Below are 22873 nucleotides of genomic sequence, written 5' to 3' on the forward strand. Positions count from 1 at the left end.
CTGCCCTCAGATGTATCTGTGATGTGATTTTTCAAATAGTTAGAGTGTTAGTGGTTAGAATATCTTTTCAGACAGTCTATTTAGGCCTTACCAGGCACAGGGCTATAGCTAGCAATTCCCTCCAACAGGGTTTTAGGCATCTTCTGTGCAGGCACACATTCCTCCTTCATTTCCCCACTGTGGGCTGCCAAGGTGCAGAAGGATCTTCATGGTGGTGAAAGGAATTGAGAGAAAGAGTGCTCACATGTCCCTTTGGGCGGGAAAAGAGATCTATTTGGACAGAGTGGAGGGGGGGAGCATTCCAGAGCCTAGAAACTTCTTCAGAAAAGCTTGGAAACTCCTCTCAGCAGCTGGCCTGCAATCATACAGTCCCACGTGTGCCTGCACAGAAGACCAATTGATAAACAGCAGTTACAGGTAAGTGCAACCCTGTTTTCTAACATACCCTGCACCTGGGCAATATAGTATTTTTTACAGTCCTGGAATCATGTTTTAATCTGGAGATGTTCTAAATTGGCATAATTGCTGTTGAAACTTGTTCCTGAAAGTCTAAAATTTATTAGAACTTAAAAACTGAGTGCAGACTGGTAAAGTTGTCATATCTAGTCCCACTGGACTGTTTTAGTCATGTAAGAGCCAGCATGGTTTAGCATTTAGAGTGTTGGAGTATGATCTGGTGTATCCAGGCAAGAGACCCCATTTTGGCATGGAAGTCTAGGTGATGTTAGGCCAGTTACATAGTATAACCTGAGAGTGTTGCTGTGTTGATAAAACTGAGAAAGGGAGAATGTTATAAACTACTCTGAGTACCCACTGGGACAAAAAATGGGGTACAAATGAAGTAAAGAGATAGTCAAAAATGTATTATGCAATTTAAAATTGGTACAGGAGGCAATAAGCAGTAATCTGCATTGAGAACAATCCACAGGGGCTACCTGTAAGCACAAAGAGAAGAATATGTACTATACAAGGCATTATTTAATAGGTACAGAAGGGGAATGTTCAAAAAATAAATAAAGCTAAGAACTCAGTGCATTGTTGGATAAAGTAATTGGGAGTGGGGGGGGAAACACTGGTGCAAGCAGCTGTTTCCGTTTTGTTCCTAAAGAACAGCAAGAGATTGAACTGGTGAACAGGTCAGTGTGTGAGCTTTGACCTTAATGACCCTGCCTGGCCTTATCTTGGAAGCTAAGTGAGTTCGGTCCAGGCTGGTATTTGGATGGGAGACCACCAAAGAAGTCAGGGTTGCTACGCAGAGGCAGTCAGTGGCAAACCATTTCTGAACATCTCTTGTCTTGAAAACTCTATGGGGTCACCAGGGCTTTTTTTTTAGCAGGAATGCATAGGAACGCAGTTCTGGTTGACTTGGCATCAGGGGGTGTGGCCTAATATGCAAATGAGTCCCCTGCTGGGCTTTTTCTACCCTAAAAGCTCTGGGGGTTGCCCTAAGTTGACTGCGACCTGCCAGTGCTTCCCACCACCACCACGTCAGTAAAGGAGTTTGCAGACTCTTAGATTATACAGAACTGCAAAAGGAGAAGGGAAAAAGATATGTAAAGGGGGAAAAAAATGTTAGAAGTATTTTTGTTAGCTTTCCGCTAACCAGTGCATATTTGTGATCCTTGGTAGACCCTTGAAATTCCTACATACCTCAACTCTCCATCTGTGTCCAGCTGTCCGAGTGCAACTACTGCCATGTGTAGAACCAGGCTTTTTTGCACACATCAGTAAAAGCTGAGTAAACAAGGCTTTAAAGACATTTCCGGTAGTGTCCATGGCCACATAAATTGGTTTTTAAGTGACATTACCAGCAGGAAAAGCATTGCAGGATGAAGCACTGGGTGCACGGAAGCTAAACGTAAAAGGTTTATAGTCCTTTGCAGTTGGCAGGAAATTCTTGATCTGTTCCATACTATTTCAGCCAGGTTGCAGTAGGCAAAATATAGATTGGCTGGGATGCAGCAAACCTCACCACTAATGCCATGTGGCCCAGGGGGCTTTGGCTTTGCTTTTCTCAAACAACATCCCTCCATGTTACACAGCCAACTGCTTTCAAGAAATGATGGGTCCCACTAGGCATGCTCAAACCCATGGGTGTGCCTAATTTAGCTCTTTGCAACCTGGTCTTTTAATTTTTTTTTTTTAAAAAAAAACATGAGGTTGCTTTGATGAATAACCTCTTCTGCTTCAAATGTGAGGACTGCAACCCAATATGTTCATATTAGACCATTAAATTTGTGTGACATATGCCATGTCGTGTCACAGCAATAGAGATCTGCATCTTTAAACACTGATGCATGGCAATGGAACCAGGTGAGGTCTGGCCCCAGGTGCTGGCTGCTGCATGCATTACTGAGCAATTTTAAGGTATGAATATTAGGTTAGGTTGAAGGACAGAGAGAAGAGAGGGGAAAATAGGCCTTTCCTTTTTTTATTCATGTATTTGGGTGGATTTTAATGTCAACAACTAAATACGGAGAGACTCAATGGGACGTCAAATGTGTCCACATCAGTGAATTGCATTCCATGACCCAAATCTCCTTTATCTTCTGGGAGCCAGCTATCACCAGAGAAAGAAAGAAAGGCTCTAATTGTTCAGAATTCATACATCAGTTTTTATTTTATGAAATATTTATTGCAAGGAATATGCTAGACTTTTTTACAAAACTCAGAAGGGAAACTGCCAACTGGTACCACTCTACAAAAGGTACCACTACTACTTAGTGTTTATATGGTATCTTTAAAGTTATAGACTTTATTGTATTGTTCTTCAGAACAACAATGTAAGGTAGGCAGGGTTTTGGTTTTTTTAAAAGGAATGCAGTTCCAGCTGGCTTGGTATCAGAGCCAGTTTGGTGTAGTGGTTAAGTGTACGGACTCTTATCTGGGAGAACCGGGTTTGATTCCCCACTCCTCCGCTTGCACCTGCTAGCATGGCCTTGGGTCAGCCATAGCTCTGGCAGAGGTTGTCCTTGAAAGGGCAGCTGCTGGGAGAGCCCTCTCCAGCCCCACCCACCTCACAGGGTGTCTGTTGTGGGGGAGGAAGGTAAAGGAGATTGTGAGCCGCTCTGAGACTCTTCGGAGTGGAGGGCAGGATATAAATCCAATATCTTCTTCTTCTTCTTCAGGGTGTGTGTCCTAATATGTAAATGCATTCCTGCTGGGCTTTTTCTAGAAAAAACCCCTGTAGGTAGGTATGGCCCAAACGGCACATTACAGGCCACCTTTGTGAAAAGTTAGCCTGATGCCTGCTTCTCTTATAAAAAGTGTCCTCAGAAGCAGGCAATTGGTAGAGAGGCAGGGTGGCGGTGCTGCCATTTACTATTTCCCAGCCCAAATAAAGTCATCTAAACCATTGTCTATAAGATAAACATGTGCCTCGCTCTTGTTAGTGCAGTTGCACCTGTTCATATATTAGTTCCTACAGCCGTCTGTGTGCGCCAGGTCACTTGGTGTGGAAGATTTGTACAGCGTTTGAATGGGACCAGTGGCTTGCCTAAGGCAATGATATGACACCATGACAGAAGCTGGACTTCAACGTGGTATTGATTCAAACCCAAATCTGTCATGTAGCCCACGCTGGCTGCAGGCCTAAGCATACTGGCTTGGATGCAAGTTCCAATGAAATCTGTACTGGTTACTTGAGTATAATTGAAGTGCCAGTAACCTGCCAGAATTGTTGAAAGTAGAAGACATACCAATTGTGGCCAGATCTCCTCCATACTTGATTGTTTTTCTGCATTGTAAATGTAATACAGTAAATTGGGTACATGCAGGACTGTGGAGTAACAGAGCTCATCATTCTTTTATACAAGCCTAAGCATGATGAACTTCACTGTGTATGTATTGTTTTGTCACACGCACAAATTCACACTTGTGTTCTGTGCTAATTTGTAGCATCTTGTGGTTCGCTATTTGAGATCAGTAATGCAGATTAGAATATTCATGTGCATTCAAGGGGGGGAGGGGCTCATCTAACAACCTTGTTTGTGATGATTATGTCAGAGTAGTTAAGGAACAGTTAATCGTATTAAGTGATCTTGAATATGCCATCTTAGGTTAGCATGCAAACAAGTTATATAGTTATTATATAGGGCTGGAGGGGGGGGGGGGCACATGGAGAATCACTTGGCGTTTTACACTGCTCCCAATTGACCGAGGCCGTGGATAAACCCATTTAAACCAACAGGGTTCTCAGAGTATTCTGCGATGTAGGAAGAAGAAAGACTAATAATCTTTACTGAAGGCTTTGACTTTAATTACAGCAGTTTGATATAGCCAGGGAAAGGGGAGGGGGGGCAGGAAGGTTTTTATTCTGAGGCATCTGTAGGTTGGCAACTGTGGCAGTCATGTCAGATAACAGAATCTGCAAAGCCAAGAACCTCGGTGTTTTTGTTAGTGACAGTGTTGTGAATATTGGTTACGCTGCACTGTGACAGCATTTTTCCCTCCCCCTTCTTTGCATATGTTTTTGATGTGTGTGTGTGTGTGCACATGCACATATGGAACAGAAAGGGGGGAGGGCTAGCTTGCATTTCAATTCCGGTACCTCCTTCACGTTGTGTGTATCATCGGCATCCTAAGCGGAATGATTTTGCTAATTATATCAGGGGATCCACTTTAAATGCAGGAACCGCTGCAACTTTGAAACTGTAACGTTTTGACTGGCAAGAATGACCAGGCTTCTGTCTCTCTCTCTTTCTCTCTCTCTCTCTCCTCCTCCCTCTCCCCCTCTCTCCATCCCCCCCTCTCCCCCCATTTCACAGAGAGCTAGTTGAAGGAAGCTTGGCTTTGTGGCAGAGTGAAAGCTCTGCAGAAGTGCCGCAGGTTTTTTCATATGGAAATGTGAAATAATGGGGTGATTAAATAGAGCTGTATATTAAAGTACATCTGACATTAGAATTAGCATAATGTGCTCTAGCCCTAGGCTGAGTACTTTATTTGCCATCTGCGTCGGACCAAAATCCCCCGGGGAAGCGCTAAAATATTCTGAATAAACTCAGCCCAAGTTCTTATTGAGAGTAAAATACCATTTGTGGCACGTCGTATTGATTCGTCTTAATTGCGGTGCAGAAAAGAACATTCAGTCGCCGATGACTTTTGTACTCTGTGACAAGTCGGCTGGAGTTATTCTAACACTGCAGTTGGTTAACCTGAGCAGACTGTGGTGCTCAGAGAAAGAGGAAAAACCTTATCTTCGGCCACATAAAGTACAACATCTTCTCAGTGCTGTATTTCTGTATTTGGGAGGGGGAAGTGATAGGAAAGATTTTTTTCAGTGAAAACCAGCAGCAGAGCATACTTCGTTTAAAGTAAAATAGATTAGTTCATTAAAATGAAAGTTCTTTCAGGTCATTAAATTTATATCATGTTTATGAATAATATTCTGCCTAGAATTCATTGGCGGCATGGTCACAATCAGCGTTCTTAAGAATCCACCCCCGTAAACTGCATGTTCAAGAGATTTATTTTATAAGTACCTAAAACACTACAGCATTTAAAGAATACACTCGGTTAGTATGTTTTAATGGTAGGACTAACTTCCCTACAAATAAAGTTGATTGCAATCTTGCTGATAGCATATATTTTTTTAATGGGCATTTATTTTAAAGGGAGGGGGAGGGAAAAGTCTGATCTCTGCAATCCTGGACAGATTCTCAAGATCCAGTTTTTTAACCTATAATCTCCTATCATTGCACACCATTTACATATTCAAACATTCCCGACAAACCTTAGCCTAGCATGTTTTTATTACAAATTCAGATCAAGGGAATAACCTTTAACTTCAGAAACAAATGAGACAAATTTACAAGTGCATGTCTGCTGTTTTCCTGTGTTTTATAAATCCCTGTGGACCTGAACACTTTTGCTATAACGCCACTCTGAACAATATACATATATTACTGCTTGTTTGTAGTGCTTCTGTAATGAGTCCCCTTTGTATTAGATAACCTATATAATTCAGCATCCAGGCTCTCCATAATGTCAATTATCTTCTCATAGCTAAATGTACATTCCATTAAAACAAGATTTACAGCCTTTACAATACTTCAGCTTCAACATAGAGATTTCATGGATTTCAAGAAACAGTTGTGGTGAGTTCGTGCTTGTTAAAAGAAGTAATGAATTAAAATAAACAAAAACCATTCTCATTTTACTAACTGGGAATAGATACCTAATATCCCCTGGAGTATGTTCTGTTAAAATAAACACATGCGCACAAAAGCCAAGGAGAAAAACCTGCTATAAGATGCCTTTTATAAGTTTTTTTTTAAATTAAATGGGCACTGAATTTTTCCTCCATTCAATGATTCAAAACATTTCTCTTAATATTCCCCCCTTCATTTTCTCCTCTAACTATAGAAACCTGGAATTGTGGTTCATTTCTGGAAGATCAGAATCTCAGAAAAAACTGCCTGGAAAGAAAAGGGTAGGGGGAAGAGAAGAAAGATTTTTTTTGGGGGGGGGGGACCTTTTTGCAGCTTTCAAACGAACTACTGTATAGGAGCTAGATTTTAAAGGCAAGCTGCTGGCTTATTTCATATATTGTAGCAAAGACTGACATTATTTTGAATGCATTTGAATGACTTATGCAAAGAAGAAGCCTGAAATGTCCTTGAGAAGTATGGGGTTCCTTCTCAAAGGTATAAATGTGGTTCTGTATATAAAGCCACCATACCGCAGGTACATCCTATGGTCGTTTCATTTCTCTAATGGGCACATCTTTTCCCTCTTCATATTAATGTGCCTATTTTTTTTTAAACTGACCTGATGATTCTTCCTGCTCTATAGTGCTCATCTATCCAGCTGTCTTCTGTTGGTTGAAAATATAGCTTTCATACCTAGAATGCTAGCCCTGTCTTGCCAGATCTTAGAAGCTAAGCAGGATTAGCCCTGGTTAGTATTTAGATGGGGGACCACCAAGGACGTTGTGAAAGCAACATCACCCCAGAGTCGAAAACGACTGGTACTTACACAGGGGACTACCTTTACGTTTTACCACCAAGGGTTGTGATATGGAGTCAGGCCATGGCAACAAACCACCTCTGAGTAACTCTTGCCTTGAAAACCCTACAAAGTCACTATAAGTCAGTTGCAACTTGATGGCACCTTCCATCACCAACAACCATCTAGGTGGGAAGTAATTATCTGGATTTGGTCACAATTATTAGATAACAAAAGGATAACTGGAAAGTTAACTCATTGTTTTATTACATTTTGACCTTCCTTGCTCCTCTGAAACTTTCTACTTCTTTAAAAAAAAAAATCAGGATTTCCCAAGTGCTGAGTATTACTATTCTAGTGCTGAGTATTACTGTTCCCTGCAGTTGCATCAAATAAGTGGATATTAGCATGTTCAGTTTACTTTGCCCTGTTGGTCAGTCATATAGCATGACAAAGCATTCAGTCACTCTGAGACTGAGTGAAAGTCGGGGTATAAATCCAGTTCCTCCTCTCATCCTCCTCCTCTTCCTTCTCCTCTCTCTCTGATGGAACAACTGGTGTTGATTTTAGCGATTAATATGGATTAGAGGCATTTATGAAGATGAAATGGAATTCATAGTTTCCTCCTCTTCAAAGGATATGAGAATGCAAGTGCATTTCCAAACTTGCTTAACAATCTTAGGTGTCTCAGTATTCAGGGCTCTGAAAAGCCAAGCCCTGTTTTTACAGTTTTGTAAATGGGGCAACTAAAATTGCAGGCTTTGAAATTTAACCTTACTAGGACCTCCTCTGCCTCCAGAGTTCACCTGTAGGGTACATGAGTGGTGACAAGGACAGAGACAATAACTTGGTATGATTAGCCAGCTTTTCGTGTCCTTATTCTCATTCACTGTCCTGATTATGGTTACCTGCAGATGTCTCCCATCTGTATGGAAGTTGCTTATCTGAACAGTTTCAACAGAGTAGAGTAAATAATTTGATTATAATGTTCACTAAGAAAGGAAGTTGTACAGTTTCCAACTTCCAGGTGTGGCCTGGAGTTCTCTGGGAATTATAGTTGATTTTCAGACAACAGAGATCAATTTCTCTGGAGGAAATGTTTGTTTTGTAAGGTAGGTTTTATGGCATAACATTTCTGCTGAGCTTTGAAAGGTAGGTTTTATGTAGGGTTGCCAAGTCCAATTCAAGAAATATCTGGGGACTTTGGGGGTGGAGCCAGGAGACTTTGGGGGTGGAGCCAGGAGACATTGGGGCAGAGCTAAAAGCAAGGGTGTGACAAGCATAATTGAACTCCAAGGGAGTTCTGGCCATCACATTTAAAGGGACTACACATCTTTTTAAATGCCTTCCTTCCTTAGGAAATAATGAAGGATAGGGGCACCTTCTTTTGGGGTTCCTAGAATTGGACCCCCTGGTCCAATCTTTTTGAAACTTGGGAGGTATTTTGGGGAAAGGCACTAGATGCTATACTGAAAATTTGGTGCCTCTATCTCAAAAAACAGCCCCCCCAGAGCCCCCGATAACTGCGGATCAATTCCCCATCATTCCCTATGGGAATTGTTCATGGAGGTGCATGATGGTTGTGGGGGCGGGGCTTCCCCCTCTGGCCAGCTGGCTGGGGGAGGGGGGAAGCCTGTAAAACCGGGGGATCCCCCTCTGGGACCTGGGGATTGGGAAGCCTAGTTTTATGGCATGACAACCCTTTCCGAAACACCACCCTCCTCAGATTTCTACCCCAAATCTTCAAGAATTTCTCAAGCTGGAGTTGGCAATCATAAAAGAAAAACAGAGAAGAAGACAGTAATGTGGCTGGATATCTGTTGCTGGTTGAATTAATTCCCACTGAAGTCAGCTAAAAGAAAGATATTAATGGACTTTGGAGACTGTCATACCAAAGTGCACCGGTTCTGTTCAAGCCATGATTTGCCTAGGTACACAAATTAAAAAAAACCACCAATCATTGTGAGTGAAGAGCCACAAAACCACTGATGGGGTTGCTTTCCACCAGAACGAAGTAGACAGTGTTGTTTCTTTTATTTGAAAGCTGCATGTGCTGTTGTACAAACGCACAAAGCTTCGATTGTAACTGAATCATGACATTGTGTGGAATTCTTCTCTTTTACTTATACCTACTGCATTCTTTCATTTCCCACATGCCTTCCAAATCTGTGTAAATATTAGAAGATCCCTGATGGATCAAACTAAACATGCATGTAGTCTAGCATGGTTTCCATCAGTGTCTGACCAGCCAAAGTCTCACACTTTTCATTGTTTCTTCTGTCTCAGGATCTCCATTTTTCAGTTACCCTGAATTTATACCACTGTTACACCTCATGGCTTCTTTCAGGGGTTTTTTTGGGGGGGTGGGTGGGTGGGTAGAAAAAGCCCAGTAGGAACTTATTTGTATATTAGGCCACACCCCCTGACATCACAATTGTTTCACACAGAGCTTTTTTGTAGGCCACACCCCCAATGCCAAGTCAGCCAGAGCTGCGTTCCTGTGTGTTCCTGCTAAAAAAAAAAGCCCTGGCTCCTCCTAAGCATTTCCCCTGCTCCCATTTTTCATTTGTTCTGTTCTTCAGTCTTACAGACCTAGCTGCTTCAGGTTTATTGAATTTGTTTGTGTGTCACTCTAAATTATCAGTGGGCTACTTTTGGCATGGTGGGTCTGGGTCACAAGTTGCACAAGCTTGTTCCAGTGCTTTACTAGCAATCTGTTTCTAGATATTTGTTATAGCTTGTTTATGTGCATTATGAAACGGTTCCAAATACATTGAATCATAGGACTGCAGTGGGCCAGAAAATCATCTGGTCTGACCTGTTCCTACACACCTGAGTCTTCCACCCAAATCCATATCATCCAAACAACGGTGCACCACAATCCATGTTCAGGAGTATAAAAAAGCACACCACAGCATGCTCTGTATTTGTTATACAAATAGCTCAGAATGGGTTGTGTAAGCTAGTTTTTGCTGGTGTGACTAGCATCTAAGATTAGGCTATTAGTAAAAATTTCATTTCTTGTACTCTTGTTTTATTGTACATGTCACATTACTGTTTTGGGGGACCTAGAAATCCACATTGCACCACGTTTGTGGGAAATGATGTCTATTTGCTCAGTTTATCCTCACAGTAACATTACAAATAGATCAAGATGGGTAGCCACATTTGTCTGACTGTAGCAGTAGAAGAGAATAAAAAGTCCAGTAGCATCTTAAAGTCTAACAAAATTTGTGATAATGTGCTTTCATGAGTCACTGCTCACCTCTTCAGATAATCTTCTGAAGAAGTGAGCAGGGGCTCATGAAAGTACTTGACCTGCCACAAAATTTATTAGTCTTTAGGGTGCTACTGGACTCTTATCTATTGTTGTTGAAAAGAAGATTATACTGAGAAAAAGTGACTGACTCAGTGTCACTAGGTTTTACAGGTTCCTCCTCACCACCAACCAGTTGGCTGGTGTGGAGTGGGAAGCCCTGCCTCAACAGCCACCATGTCCCTTTAAACCTCAGCAGGCTTAAAAGAACCTTGTAGACTACTTGTGTTTTGGATTGTGTGTGTGCCTTTAAATCTCAGATGGGAGAGAGCTGACGGGCGGGATGAGCAAGTAGAGCCATGTGGCTCTTCTGGTGAGTGTGTGAACCATGTGAGAAAGGAAGCAAAGCCAGTTCAGTCCCTCTGTTGATGGTTGTTTACATCCAGCAACTCCTATGAGTAAATTGCCCCCAGTGAGATCACAAAAGTGTGTAGTTGCAAACTGTTTATTTTGGCTGCTTTGATTGTGTGTGTGTTCACTTTCATTTAGTGGAAGTGCAGCTGATGGGGGATAAGAAAATGAAAATTGTATTCAGGGGAACTGCACTGCTGTGTTTTTATTTATTTATTTTAGGAAATGGGAAAGTCTGGCTCCATTCTCAAAGTGCCCTCCTCAAATTTTTTCTGAGTTAGACCTGGCAACCCTAAGTGTCACCCAGTGAACTTCATGGCTGAGTCAGAATTTCAGCTTGGATCAAGACTGAGGCCTAGTCTGATAGTTACTGTAACTGTAACACCACTCTGACGCTACCATTTTTATTAGGATCATGAGCCAATAGCCACCCTTCTCCCAGCTTTTAATATGTGCAAGAGTTGCTTGACATGGGATCGAAGTTAAATTAACATAAATGAGTGGTATTTCCCTGGTGAGGTATGGAATGGTAAACCTGTTTGATAATAGAGGATCTTGTGGCTACTATAGGAGAGAGTAGGGACAGACAAGAATGCTGCAGAAAAGCCATGCCTTCTTTGCCTCCCACTTCAGTGGTGGATTTTAAATAATGAATAAAATGTCCAAGTTGCAACCTGGTGATTATTCTGCAATATCTAGTTATCAAGGCATAGTTAAATTATTGGAAAATAAATATGGTTGTGTCATTCAGTCTTGATTAGATTTGGATTCTGCCATTTTAGAAGATGATTGGTTTGTGGATTGTGCTTTCTGTTTGTAAAATGTCTGATATGGGCATATGCAGCATCCACTTTGCAGTCTCTCACTAAACAGAAGTTTCCAGAAACTTTATAGGGATTTCTGGTTCAATGCTCCATTTATCTTAGTTGTTCCTCACCTCTTCATGTTTTAATTCCTTTCTCTTAACATCTATGGATCTTATGATTAAATCTTACAAAAGACTTGTTAAACCAATTCTTTCAATTATATTAAAGCACTCTAATTCAATAATAATTCAATTAAACGTGTGAGTGTGTGTGTTTTACTGATCACCCATATTACCATTAATGGAGGTATTACAATTTTTTAAAAGTGGGAGCAATTATTTAAATGCTCATTATTTTTTTTTTAAAAGCACTGGAGATGGTTATGGAGGAAGCCAATACATGTCCGCTTCTGAATGTTAATAATAACCATAACCCCCCCCCCCCCCCCCGTTTTACAATGTTGCAAGATGCAATTTCCTTGAATTTCTAAAGTGGCTCTGAAACAGCATTAAAATTCCAAATGTTTTTATTGGGCTTTGTTGAAGTTTTGTAAAGTGAAGCTCAAATGTTTTGTAAAAGAGCTAAATAATGGTTTCTTGTTATATGCCTCCTACTGTGGCCTCCGGTGAACGAAAGAGGGGAAGATAAGATGGTCCATTCCCAAATAGATGTATACCTGTAACTAGGTTGCTACTGGTTCCTCCTCATCTCAAGAGAAATTCTTATTGCTGATGCATATTAGAATTAATTGTGCATGTGCTATTTATTTGGAATATTTATATGGCCAGGGCTTTTTTTGTAGCAGGAACTCCTTTGCATATTAGACCACACACCCCTGATTTAGTTAATTGTCCAAGAGTTTACAGGGCTCTTAGTACAGGGCCTGAAGTATGCTCCAGGAGGATTGGCTACATCGGGGGGGGGGGGGGTGGTGGCCTAGTATGCAAAGGAGTTCCTGCTACAAAAAAGCCCTGTCTATGCTGCCTCATCGGAGTCCTGCTCAAAGCGGCTTACAATTAAAAACCACAGTATAAAAACAAGCCATTAAAAAACAAGCTTTTGTAATCCCTTTAATAGCTCTGAGGACAGTGGGGGCTGTTAGTCCCTATCCTTCCTTTGAAAGAGGAAAAAATAATAATTTTAGGAAATATAAGAAATTAGCTGTGGTAAAATGAAAAACACTTTGTTTTATATGACTAAGCTCAGTAGGGCTTGTTCTAATACCAAAGTGAAAAAGGAATCTTCTGTATATCACTTAGTGATTGCACATTATTTGAATCCTTTGAAGAAGTTACAACCAAGTGTATCAGAAACATGTGCTGCCCATGATATCTGTATGTTCTGAAACTGTATGCATGAGGAAAATCACCTGTTCACACAAAAAGTATTTGGGGTTTATTTGGTTGTTTCAAAGTGTTTTATGTATGTGTGTTATATTAAGTATTTATTTGTATAAAATAGACTGGACTTGGTGTACACAGAGAGAAGCATAGAGACAGAACTGGGCCTAAAGTAGGAATCAGCCCCTCAGTAAAAGAAAGACAACATTTAACTGGAGTGGGAACTCTGATGAGTAGAATTGTATCCTGCCTTCTACAATGAGTCCTGTGTTGTACCCAGGACAAAGTCTCAATGAGAAACTGTTATGGTGGGGGAGGGGAGTACCAACTTCAACTATGCTTTGCTTTGTACTTTAAAACACACACATTCCCATTCTGAACACACTGTAGTCCATCATTTAGGGGAAAGAGAGAGAACAATTTATTTCTGGGGGGGGGGGGGTTACAAATAATCAGCTGGGTTCAGCAAATGCACAGCCTATAATTCCTTGCATTGGTTTAAGCTGTGGGATACTCAAGGGCTCATTATTTAATCTAGCAATATCCATTTGATAGAACTCTAAGTGCTGCCAGTGCCTGTTCTGTTCTAAAAGTTGGGTGGGAAAGGCCTTGGGGCAGGGTAATCTGTAGGAGTGACTGATCCTGCTAATAGACTATGGATAAACAACTGTGTCCCCTGTGACAGTCCCAACTCATGAGGGCCCTCTCTGTATGCCAGTCTAAATGCAAGATGAGTATGTAGAGGACATACTCATTTTATTGATGTGGGTTTTCAGATGAGTCCTTTGGGGGTGTGGGCGGGACCTGGCTCATCACTTTCCTTCCCTTCATAGTGAGTGTCCATAGTTAGTACTTGGATGGGAACCACCAAGGAAAGACCAGGGTTGCTATAAAGAAAACCACCACTGCTCATGTCTTGCCTAGAAAACCCCACGAGGTGGAATTTCATGGGGTTGCCATGAGTCAGATGTGATTTGACAACACTTAATTATAATGATGATTATATTATGAGGTGTAATAAATTAAGCACCTAGAAGAAAAGACCATTGCAGAGTCCTTGACCAATCTCACTGTGCTTATGCATGTTTCTGTCTCTTTGAATCTTTGGAACACTATTTGATGCTTCTCTCCTATGGTTCACAGCATCTACAGATTGTGCGGATATAGTAGATTTGGGTTATGCTTATTCTGTAATATGGTTGAGAACAACGGTTACTGTTCCAGAACTGAATAAGAATAATAACATATAAACCATAAAACATTTAATAAAAGAAGATAATGCACCTGCAAAATTAATTATTGGAGAGAAGTAATTTTAGACAGAGGGTTACCACTATAGGCAAAGGGAGGTTTGCACATTACAGAAACGGAGGAGAGACTTACCTTTCCTTTTTGAATGCTTCCATTCTGGTGCAATAAATGGGAACAGGGCTACAGATAATGGAAAATATTTAGGGACAATTCATTGAATTGCAGGGGACCTTTTTAATACTGGGAGAAAGATTTTTTAAAAAAATTGAGCCAAGGGGTGAAAACATATAGCAAAATTGTTTCAGGGTGGCCATTTTAGTCAAGGAGCTTGGACTCTGGAAAGCTTATATACTGCAGATCTTCTTGGTCTTTAGGGTATTACTGGACTCATATATTACCTGGAAATCTTGCTAGTTCGTAAGGTTTCCACAAGACTCAAATCTTGCTCATAGGGTTTCCAGCCTCCAGGTGGGGTCTGGAGATCTCCCACTTTTACAATTATCTCCAGCTGGCAGAGATCAGCTCCCCTGGAGAAAATGGCTGCTTTGAAGGGTGGACTTTGGCATTGTACCATGCTGAGGCCCCTCCCCTCCCCAAACCCTGCCCTCTCCCAGATCTGCTGCCAAAGTCTCCAGGTATTTTCCAACACAGACCTGAAAAAGAAGATTTTAAAATATTTGTACTTTATGTGAAAAAAAATGGCTGCTGCTGTGTTGGATTTCTGGAGCCTGCTGTGAAATGTACTCCTGTATACTCCATAAGTTGAACGGCTGAGTACATGGATATTTGTGAAAGGAATGTGTGTGTACACAAATAGCCGCACACTGAAAACCATGATGGAGTTTTTGGTAAATATCTCCCTTCCAGTGAAAAAGCTAGGTCCTCAGAGTTGGAGATATGAGTAGTTAAATTTGGTTGGAGGTTCACTAAAATGGAAGGGACTCAAATGCGTGTTGTAGGATCTGTTCCCTTAGATGTGAACAGATCTTCATCTTCCACAGGATTAGATTCTTGAACTTTGTTGTATTTCGGAGTTCTCGCTTACTTAACATAGGAAGTGTAACAATAGGAATGCTTTATTTTTCTTATTCACATGTACCACACTGTCAGTGTCATCTGAAGCAGTGTTATACCCTTCTAAGACCATTGAAGTCAGTGGGCTTCAAAGGATGTTGTAACTTCATTTAGGATGGTACTATGAGCATGGGTGGTTTGCATTATTAGCTATGGGGATAACTTTATAGCAGCATCTGACCATTCCTGGGTATGTTGAAAATACCTAGCAAGTTTTAGAATATAAAAAATGTTCAGAGTGTAATTTCAAAGACTTTTTGACATTGTTCTGTTCTTAAAAGTGAGCATCTACACTGCTCAGGGCAACTTCACGGCAAGATAACCATGAAGTGATAATATGGAAATGAACATTTTATTTTATTTTTTATTTAAAAGTTAAAAAAAATAAAGGAGAGTCTAGGGAGAGCCTTTGAGGGCTGTGAAAGTGAAGTGAGGGGGAAAAAAGAAGAAAAAGAAAAAATAAGCAATTCTGTCAGAGCCTTCGTAGCCGAGTAGCCTGCAGACAATTTTGCCATTGTGAACAGGGGGCTGCCAAACAGAAGAGTTTGGGGGCATGAAAGCGAAGTAAAACAAAAAGAGAAAAGAATCGCTACTGTTATGACCGATAACTTGTCATATCAGTATCTTGTGCCAGTAATACACCCTAATAAGCTGGTTTTGAAAGGGAATCAGAAAGCAGGAGAGAAAAAGATTTATTCTTTCACAGAGGTGAAATTCTGGGGGAGTAAAGAATAAAAATAAAATGTCTCTGCTGTATGATGCAAATGCTAATGGGTAGCTAACTACCATTTAAAGGAAATATTTTCCTCCAATGGTCTTAGTCTAGCCGTAACACTCTCACACTTACGTGTGATGCAGCCTTTTAAATATAAAAGTTGTTTTGTGGGGGTGTGGGGTAGGAAATCCATTCATTAGGTGAGCTAATTTTTGAGAATGATAAAGGAAAACATAAATACAACATTCAAACTATGACTGTAAAAATTAAGTTTGGATAAAAAGGTGGTAAAGGGTACTGAGTACTCTTAAATTTTAAGCTGTATGACCTTGTAAGATTTTGCTCCTAGTTTGCTATTAGTTCATACTTCAGAAGGAACTTTATGAAAGTTCATTTGAGGGTGAGCTGAGGTAAAACATACTGTTAAAATTTTTTTGACAGAATATGCCCTATATTTTAGCTTGCCTCAGTGACCTGTCACTTTATTAAAGGTCCAGACTTTTTTTGGTCATGTTTACTCTCAAGAAATAAAAATATTAACTATTAAAAATAATAACAGAATCACTGGCTGTTGATTTGTCCTCAAAATATTACACATACACACGTACTGACAGGAATTCTTCTCCTCTCCGATGCCTCAGTCCTAATCAGATCCTTATGTGTAGAACCTGGCTATAAATGGGGTAGCCATTGCTGCTGGAAATTTTTACTTACATCTTTTCCTCTGGGTAATATTCCAATAGGTTTGGAATAAATATCCATAATTATCATTGAACAAATAAAGATTACCCTTCCACAAAGAGAGAGAATTCTTGCACAACATGCATTAATGTTGTGAGAATATTTCTCTTAAGTCGGTGATAGTCCATTGATAATTATGGATACCTAAGTGGCTCATCACTGTACCTTTTTTGGTGGGGGGGGGGCTAACCTACATGTTGCCAGCTTCCTGGTGGGGCCTGGAAATCTCCTGGAATTACAACTAATTTCCAGACTATAGAGATCATTTCCTGGAGAAAATAGCTGCTTTGGAGGGTGGACTCCCACTGAAATCCCTCCCCTCCCCAAACCCCTAGGGATTTTTCAGTGTTGAAGCTCATAGTGACACTATATGCATATTAAAGAAGATGATTAAATAAGTTTGCATTGTGTCAATTTTTAAAGTTAGTAAGATCATGAATGTAGCTGCACCTTGCCTGTGCCTGGCTGTTGTAGAAATCTGAAAGAGAACTGAGAAGAGAAATTGAGAAACAGAGAAGTACAAAAAGAGAATAGAAGTTCTAACTTTACTTACATTTCTCTATTAAAGGGTGTCAGGCACTTAATAGATAGTCACTATAGTTCCCCCCCCACACACACACACCAAAGTTAAAATTCATCTATTTTAATGGCTTCGTGGACAGACCTATCTTCTAATTTATTCAGGGCTTCTGATAAAGAACTGAAGAACAAATTCTTTTTAGGTTTCATTTCCCCTATTTAGGTAGGATTTCTAATGCTTCGCTTTCACCAGTTGATGACCAGTAGAGTAAAGTGAAATGCTGGGTTAAATTTGCCCATGCTCTTCAAGTTAATTTTATTTAATAATAAATAATTTATTGCAAGAAAGGCTGGTGGTGGTTTCCATATTTTCTTCAATATTGTCTTCAGTTTTTTTCAGCTGTCTCGATGTTACATTTTTGCGTACCCTTCCCCAAAGTGATCCTCTTTCCTTGTTTCTTTTATCCTCACAACATCTCAATGATGTACATTAGAGTGACTGACCAAGTTTGATGGCTGTGTGGGGATTGGAAGAAATAATTTTGAAACTAAGTTAGAACTGTAAATGTAGATTTGCTGGATTCCAGTGAACTATAATTGATTGGATTGCTGTATCACAAACAGATTATGCATAGGTGGAAAAGATTTTTTATGTTTGTATTACTTTAAAAAACAGCACAGAAATACCATGTAGGAACAAAAAATGGTGTTTAGAAACTCTCATGTGTGACTTTTTTTTCTGATAGTCTGTTCTCTCTTTTTCTCTTTCTGTTATTTTTTCCTCTAGGTAAAGATGAGCCTTCAAGCTATATTTGCACAACATGCAAGCAGCCTTTTAATAGTGCTTGGTTTTTGCTTCAGCATGCCCAGAACACACATGGATTCCGCATCTACTTGGAAACAAGCCCTTCAAATAGCTCCCTTACTCCACGCATCACCATCCCTCCTCCTCTGGGACCCGAGACTGTTGCACAGTCCCCGTTGATGAATTTCCTTGGCGACAACAACCCTTTTAGTCTCTTGCGAATGACAGGTCCCATCCTGCGTGAACACCCTGGCTTTGGTGAAGGTCGGCTCCCCAACACACCTCCCCTCTTTAGCCCTCCACCTCGTCATCATCTGGATCCACATCGCCTTAGTGCCGAAGAAATGGGGTTAGTTGCCCAGCATCCCAGTGCCTTTGACAGAGTCATGCGTTTAAACCCCATGGCAATCGAGTCGCCAGCGATGGATTTCTCTAGAAGGCTTCGAGAACTGGCGGGGAACAACTCCACCCCTCCACCAGTCTCTCCCAATCGCAACAACCCTATGCATCGCTTGTTGAATCCTTTCCAGCCAAGCCCTAAATCACCTTTTTTGAGCACTCCACCATTGCCACCGATGCCCCCAAGCAGCACTACGCCTCCCCAGCCTCAGGCTAAAAGTAAGTCCTGTGAATTTTGTGGGAAAACGTTCAAGTTCCAGAGCAATCTCATTGTTCACCGACGCAGTCACACAGGAGAGAAGCCCTATAAATGCCAGCTCTGTGACCATGCTTGTTCCCAAGCCAGCAAGTTAAAACGCCATATGAAAACACATATGCACAAAGCTGGGTCTATGACAGGGAGGTCAGATGATGGACTTTCTGCGACAAGCTCCCCTGAGCCTGGCACAAGTGAGCTCACTGGAGAAGGACTAAAGTCTAGTGAGGCAGATTTCAGGAATGAGAGTGATCCTTCCCTAGGGCATGACAATGAAGAAGAGGAGGAGGAGGAGGAGGAGGAAGAGGAGCTGGAAAACGAAAGTAGGCCTGAGTCAAGCTTCAGCATGGATTCAGAACTAAGTCGTAACCGAGAAAATGGCTCCAAATCACTGCCAGATGAAAAGTCCCTTGTCCTGGGAAAAGTGATAGAGAATGTAAGCCTTGGTACCATCCAGCAATACAATGACATGCTGGCCGAAAAGCAGAAAAGAAGTGGCTTCATGAAAAGGTCTTCTGATCAACGAGACCTCTGCCCTCGAGACCTTTGTCAGAGAGACACTGGTGATGAAGATTCAGTAGTGGGGGAACTTGACCGCAATGAGGAAGGGACAGTTAATGGAAGAAACTTTGGTCCTGGTGAACCCTTTCCAGGCCTGTTCCCTCGTAAGCCAACCCCTATCACAAGCCCCAGTTTAAACAACTCATCAAAAAGAATAAAGATAGAAAAAGATTTGGACTTACCACCAGCAACAATAATACCTTCTGAAAATGTTTACTCTCAGTGGCTGGTCGGATATGCAGCATCAAGGCACTTCATGAAGGATCCGTTTCTAGGATTCACAGACTCCCGACAATCCCCCTTCGCTACTTCTTCTGAGCACTCCTCAGAAAACGGAAGCCTGCGTTTCTCCACTCCACCAGGTGATATGCTGGATGGCGGTCTCTCAGGGCGCAGCGGGACGGCAAGCGGTGGCAGTACGCCCCATATCAGCGGACCTGGCCCCGGTCGACCCAGTTCAAAGGAAGGGCGGCGGAGCGATACGTGCGAGTACTGTGGCAAGGTGTTTAAGAATTGCAGCAACTTAACGGTGCATCGCCGGAGCCACACGGGAGAGCGGCCTTACAAATGTGAGCTCTGCAACTATGCATGTGCCCAGAGCAGTAAGCTGACGCGTCATATGAAAACACATGGCCAGATAGGGAAGGAGGTCTACCGCTGCGACATTTGCCAGATGCCCTTCAGTGTTTACAGCACCCTGGAGAAACACATGAAAAAGTGGCATGGCGAACATTTGCTGACAAATGATGTCAAAATTGAGCAGGCAGAAAGAAGCTAAGGCCCCCCACCGGGTTAAAAATCAGGGGTCTAGGTAACATTTAAGTTGTACAGTTTAACTATTGCCAACTGAGAAAAGCCGACCTAACTTGCCTCCATAAACGTAACTTAGGATAAAATATGGCAGGTGCCAGAATTTGGCACTTAAATATAACCTGTGTCTACAAACTTCTAGTAAACCCGAGGATTGGTTAAGGCAGTAAAAATTGTGAAGCCTTTTAACTGTGCAATAATTTCTGTATTTATTGGGTTATTTTGTATTATTTTTTTTTTGGCATGTGCAGGTATTTTTTTAAAAAACATTTTTTTTTCTGTTTTAGATTTCCTTTTACATTTTTGTTACGTATCCCATTCTAATTTTCCCCAGTAGTAACCTGAGATTATTTGCATTACAGGGGGAGATGCATATCAATTTAAATTATAATTTTAAAAGGCCGCTGCTTTGGTGAATCTTACGCTAAGCATCTGTAATTTCTTGTGAAGAAGCCAACATTTTAATTAATGATTTTGTTCACTTTTTCTGGTTTTTTTTTTTTATTATAAACCTTTTGGGGTGTCCCTTTTTTAAAAGAGAGAGAGAGAAACATTTGGACATTAGAGAAGATGAAGTAGTATGGCGGATAACAATCTTAAACATCGTAGCACTTTCTTTTGAATTTGGATCTAATATGTAGCACTGAGGCTGCCACTAAAAACAGAGGCCTTTAAAGAGATTTTTGTTGTTGTTGCAAACTTTCAGAATCAATATTATGAGAGCTAAAAAGACTTGGGCACAGGTATTTTCTGATGGCAGCTACATCCATGAAAGCAATAGCAAAAGTTGTGCATGATTAGTAAGGAAAGTTGCTCCAGTTACTAGTGGCGTATTTTCACCTTTCTGCCATTTAAAAAAAAAAAAATCCTTAAGACTATTTGAGAGCCCTGACAGCTGCATGCACAAATTTTGGAAAACATGACTAAAATGAAGCTTTGCTTGATGTTTTTCACACATTCATCAACTTATTTGAGGACTTGTTCACATAAAACATAGTGCATACAAAACTACAGTTACCTGTTGATTACCTGGATATGTGAAATTGTTATGACTACCCCAGAGCAAGAGCAGCAATGCCCTTTATCAGAGTAACTGATGTTATAAATTAGATGTTAGCTTATCTGTAAAAAGGCTGTTTATACGCACACATACATACAGTTTTGTTGTTCTGTGGGCTTAATAGGGTTTAAGGATTATTTTGACAGTTTAGTTATCCCAGATTGGTTTCCTCATATCATATCAGCTGATTAGGCAATAGTAAGAAATGTTAATTCTGTCACAAGTTGACTCTCTGGTCACATATTAAACTGGGCAAAATGTACCTAAGTATTTCCTATGTTAATCAACAAGATGAATGGAGGAGGGTGGGGGGCAGGAACATGGGGGGGAGGCTTAATGTAATCTGCACCATATCATTACTCTTTGGTGAAGCCCAGAAGTGATATAGGATACCTTTAGGAATCACTCGGAACTCTGTGGTAAAACCATAGAATTTTCAGTGATTCCTAGCGATACCCAGTAACACTTCCAGGTTTTTCTCAAAAGTGATACAATGGTGCAGATGACACTGATGGGTTTTTCTTTTGCTTCATTCTTTAAATTCTCCCACTGCCACTAATGATGGGCAACTTGGGGCTACAAATGGGAAGACACCCACCATAGCAGGAGGACTGGCAGCCCTGCCCTAAAACTCCCAATATTCCTGTGAATGGCCATTTTGCAAAATTCTAAGGCCTTAGATGACTTCATGTGTCCTTGTTGGATTCTAAGTGGTTAGCTAGTATAATAATTCATAAATTTTTATCAAGCTGAACCCCTCAGGTATAGTTGTGTTGCAGCAATAACAGGCAAGTAATTTATAAAAACCTTGATGGTTTTTAAGGTATCAAACTTCCTGGGCTGTTTTTGCATCAGCACATTGTTATTGTGGTTCAGAACTATAGAACATGGCTGGAAGGGAACAATGCTATCAAGGCCAATTCCCAATACAGTGCCAGGCCATCCCAGTAGACTCACACAATCCACACCATAGTGTGCTGTAAATGGATAGTAAATAAGTTGCAGCAGTATCTGCTGAACAGATGGGCCCAGATGACTAAGTCAGCTGAGCCAACTGTGTATTTCCTAAGGCTCATATTGCCCTTCCCAAATATTGTTATTGTGTGAGATTCTTTCAAATGCAGTCCTAGGAGCAGGGCTTTTTTTGAAGCAGGAACTCCTTTGCATATTAGGCCACACACCCCTGATGTAGCCAATCCTCCTGGAGCTTACAGTAGGCCCTGTAAGAAAAGCCCTGTAATCTCCAGGAGAATTGGCTACATCAGCGGTGTGGGGCCGAATATGCAAATGAGTTCTTGCAACAAAAAAAGCTCTGCCTAGGAGAAATCTTATCTTTCATTGTTCTTGGTACCAATTAGCCAGCCACAGGTACCGTTTTGTGATCCACTTGTACATTTTTACTCACTGAGTTAATTACATTTGTCTTGAAATAGTCAGTCACAGAGAGGTATTAGTGCAAGCATGTAGTTGCTATCATTCTATTTAACACTGCACAAGAGACGCTGGACACATATCATACCTATGGTTGCCTTACTACCGACAAATGGATCACGGTCCAGAAACCACACATGATGGTTTATCAAGGGCTAAGCAGACCTGTTTATACCACTTTAATGGGGCTACAACATGAGTGTTGTGAAACCATGGCTGGTGATTTGTCTTGAGCTGGTTGGCCACAGCTGTGGTAAGGTTTAATATCCATGTCCAACCATGATGGTAGGAGACTACCATAGCTTGAACATTCAGAGTATTCTTACAAGGAATATTAGCTCTATAATTGAGGGATGTGAACAGGATAAAACATGTGTTCCTGTGTGATTGCATATTAGGTCACATAGGTGATACCAGTGCTGGTGTATTCAGGCATTACAATAAATCGGGGTTTCTGAAACAAATTCGAGTTAGTTCATCAGACAGAAGTACA

The 22873-nt window shown here is 41.0% G+C and overlaps 1 protein-coding gene across 5 annotated transcripts in view; it reads left to right on the forward strand.

Moving 5' to 3' along the window:
- The window catches only part of BCL11B (BCL11 transcription factor B), a 190223-nt gene that overhangs the window by 164095 nt on the left and 3255 nt on the right, over nt 1-22873 (forward strand). For 4 of the 5 annotated variants that reach the window (XM_060263070.1, XM_060263072.1, XM_060263071.1 and 1 more), the window contains one exon: nt 17846-20619. In XM_060263070.1, the coding sequence (XP_060119053.1) occupies nt 17846-19857 (2012 nt within the window). In that variant the 3' untranslated portion in view covers nt 19858-20619. Of the gene's footprint in view, nt 1-17845; nt 20620-22873 lie in introns of those variants that run through there. The other variant, XM_060263073.1, reaches the window with a different exon arrangement.

Source organism: Heteronotia binoei, chromosome 21 (genome assembly GCF_032191835.1).
Source record: "Heteronotia binoei isolate CCM8104 ecotype False Entrance Well chromosome 21, APGP_CSIRO_Hbin_v1, whole genome shotgun sequence".
NCBI lineage: Eukaryota > Metazoa > Chordata > Lepidosauria > Squamata > Gekkonidae > Heteronotia > Heteronotia binoei.